This window comes from Myotis davidii, unplaced genomic scaffold (assembly GCF_000327345.1).
Source record: "Myotis davidii unplaced genomic scaffold, ASM32734v1 scaffold60, whole genome shotgun sequence".
NCBI classification, from domain to species: domain Eukaryota; kingdom Metazoa; phylum Chordata; class Mammalia; order Chiroptera; family Vespertilionidae; genus Myotis; species Myotis davidii.
This window is the reverse complement of record NW_006293007.1, coordinates 1,404,860-1,407,685: the sequence shown is the minus strand read 5'-3', so window position 1 is coordinate 1,407,685 and position 2,826 is coordinate 1,404,860. Positions and strand designations below refer to the sequence as shown.

General features: G+C 44.1%; 1 protein-coding gene across 1 annotated transcript in view; it reads right to left on the bottom strand.

Moving 5' to 3' along the window:
• CCNK (cyclin K) overlaps window positions 1-2,826 on the bottom strand; it is a 22,742-nt gene that overhangs the window by 10,811 nt on the left and 9,105 nt on the right. The window contains exons 3-4 of the mRNA XM_006766625.2: window positions 2,680-2,761; window positions 1,129-1,260 (exon numbers count right to left, since the gene is read on the bottom strand). Coding sequence (XP_006766688.1) covers window positions 1,129-1,260; window positions 2,680-2,761 — 214 coding nt within the window. The remainder of the gene's footprint in view (window positions 1-1,128; window positions 1,261-2,679; window positions 2,762-2,826) is intronic.

Sequence of the window (2,826 nt, the reverse complement as noted above, 5' to 3'; positions counted from 1 at the left end):
TAAATTACACACCAAAGAACTAAAAGATTTTAGCAGGTTCCATAGATAACCAATTTATAGCCATAGATTAGCTTAGTCGTGGGTATTATCAAGCTCATAATAGCTAATCATTTAGATACTAGAGGCCCAGTGCATGAAATTCATGCACAAGGTGGTGGTGGGCGGGGTCCCTCAGCCTGGCCTGCCCTCTTGCAATCTGGAATGCTGCATGCACCAGTGACCATACTTTACATATACAGGTGAAAGGCATCTAAGCTATTGTATGGGCAGCCAGATTTTTTTTTGCCCTAATTATAAAAAGTAGTACATAACATGATCTTTCTGAGGCAGTAGTACTATTTCCCCATCTTATGGGTGGAAAAACTGAAGCAGAGAAAAGTAATTTGCTTTGTCACAGTTATGTGTCAGAATCAGGTCTGACCACAAAATGTGCAAGCCAGAGTCCAAGCATGTCATCGCTGCATCATCCTGTTTTTTAGTTAGAGTAGCCTTGCCAGGTTTCAATTTTTAAATCTAAGACACTGTTCCTAATATATAGGGTAGGATCCCTAGGACTGGCCAGCAATCAGGGCCAATCTGTGGGGCGACCAGTGGGTGGGGCAATCGGGGGAGCCCCTGCTGGCACCCGCTTTGGCTGGAGGCCTGGCACTGCCTGCTGGCCAGCACCACCTCCCAATTGCTGCTGCTAGTCCCCTCCCTCTGTGAGAGATGACCAGCGGGGCGCTTGCTGGCTGCCCCCGCCCCGACTGCTGCTGCCTCTGGTTGCCTCCCTCTTGGGGGGCAGTGTGTGTCATAGGGACCTGTCGTTCTGCCGGCCGTTCCACTGTTTGGTCTATTTGCATATTAGGATTTTATTATATAGGATATATATATTTATTGATTTCAGAGAGGAAGGGAGCGGGAGAGAGAGAGAGAGAGAGAAATATCAATGCTGAGGATCACTGATCAGCTGCCTTCTACATGCCCCACTGGGGATTGAGCCCACACCCCGGCCATGTGCCCTGACCTGGAATCGAACCGCAATAGGTTCATAGGTTGACCACTGAGCCACACCAGCCCGGCAGGACCTCCCATCTTAATGCTACCACAAGGAACCAAGATTTAAAGGCCGGCAGTTATGATTCTTACCTTTGGGTCATCTCCAAACTGGCCAAATTGTACATCATTTAATAAGCTATGAGCTGTTTTGATGATATCTTTACATTTTTTGGGTGTTTCTTCTACTTTCCCAGCCAGAAAGAGACAACAAGCTCCTGTTACCTAAAAAGGAAGACAAAAGTTCCTGAGATACTGTTCTCAAAGCACACACAGAAACACAAGCAAAGAATTTTGACCTTCACTCTCCTAACTTCCCCTTTCTTATTCACAAGGAGCTCAAAGGAAATTTCACACACACACCCAATTTGGCCCCATAAATTATTTTAAATTTAATTTTCCAAAGAACATGTTATGTAAACAAAGTAGATGCCAGAAGGGAAAAAACCCACAGACACAAATTTTCTTTTCACACTGTGATCTTTGTTCCAGAAAAAGAACACAGCTAAACGCATGTCTGGTGGAGTCCACGTCTGTGCCAGTGCCCAGCTGTCCTTCCTTCTCCTCACACTGCCTGGACCTGGTCCAGGTCCCACATCACTGAGATGGTCTCACTGCTCTCTCTCCAGTTTTTCTCCGCCTACTCTCATCTCTCCTGAATGTCTGACCCTCCACAGAATCCTCATTGTTAGATGTCAGACCCTGTGCCAGGGGTACAACGCTGACTGAAACAGTGTCCTTCCTCTAGCACTCGTGTACAAAACTAAGGAAAATCGTAGCTAAAGGAAAAGCCCCAACAGACTGACCTCCTGTTAAGTCTGATTCTGTCATCTTCTTTATGAAACTCTTAACCACTTCAGTTTACCTACTGAAGTCTAATGCCCGAGCCTGGAGTTCAATGCTCACAATGGTCTGACCCAGTCTACCTTTCCACCCAGGGCCCCCACTCCATTCCTGCCAAATGAACCTCCTAGCTGGGCTGGTACTCACCACATGGTTCCTCCATGTCTTTGTCATGCTAGTTTCTGCGGGATCACTGCTCTGTCCCATCTGACATTTATAGTCAGGGCTTAATTACTGTTGGCACCTCCTCCCTAGCATATTCCCTGATCCCTCCCCAATGCATTAATCTCTCCCTTGAAGCTGCAGCCTTTCTTCTGCACCTCTCCTATGGTCTCCCCTCTACCACATATTTTGTACATCACACCTCAGGACTAAAAGTACTGAGGCAGGTTCCCCGTCTGAGTCTCCCACAGAGCAGAAGACAGTGCATGTTTAAGGAACAACTGCAGAATGAGCAATATGGCCTGAAACATTTTTATTCCTTCTTGGCCTTTTTTGGGTCTCAATTATAAAACCAAATTTATCTTGGCAAAGGTAACAGGGAAGTAAACTTGCACACAAAGTGCAATATGACTGTGTCCATATCAGGCTAAATAAAAGGATTTGAATGTGGTTAATTAAAAAAATGAAAAACAAACAAAAAATCACACGCAAAGTTCAAACTTGATTTTGTTTATACATAGTATGTTCTATGTAAAAATAACTACTTTCTGGAAATATAAAAATAGATTAAATTAGTTCACTGAACTGTGTGGAAATAATTACATGTGATAGAGAATTAAAATAAAATTAAATACTTACATATCTTGGAAATTGCTTAAAGGAATGCAACATATAGAAGCGATGAAAATAAATTATTCCAGTTGCCAGGGTATCATAGTGTCTGTTGTTCTGGTTAAGGACTTTAGTCAAGAAATTGTTATTGGCGCGCTGCGGTGTGAGCCGTTA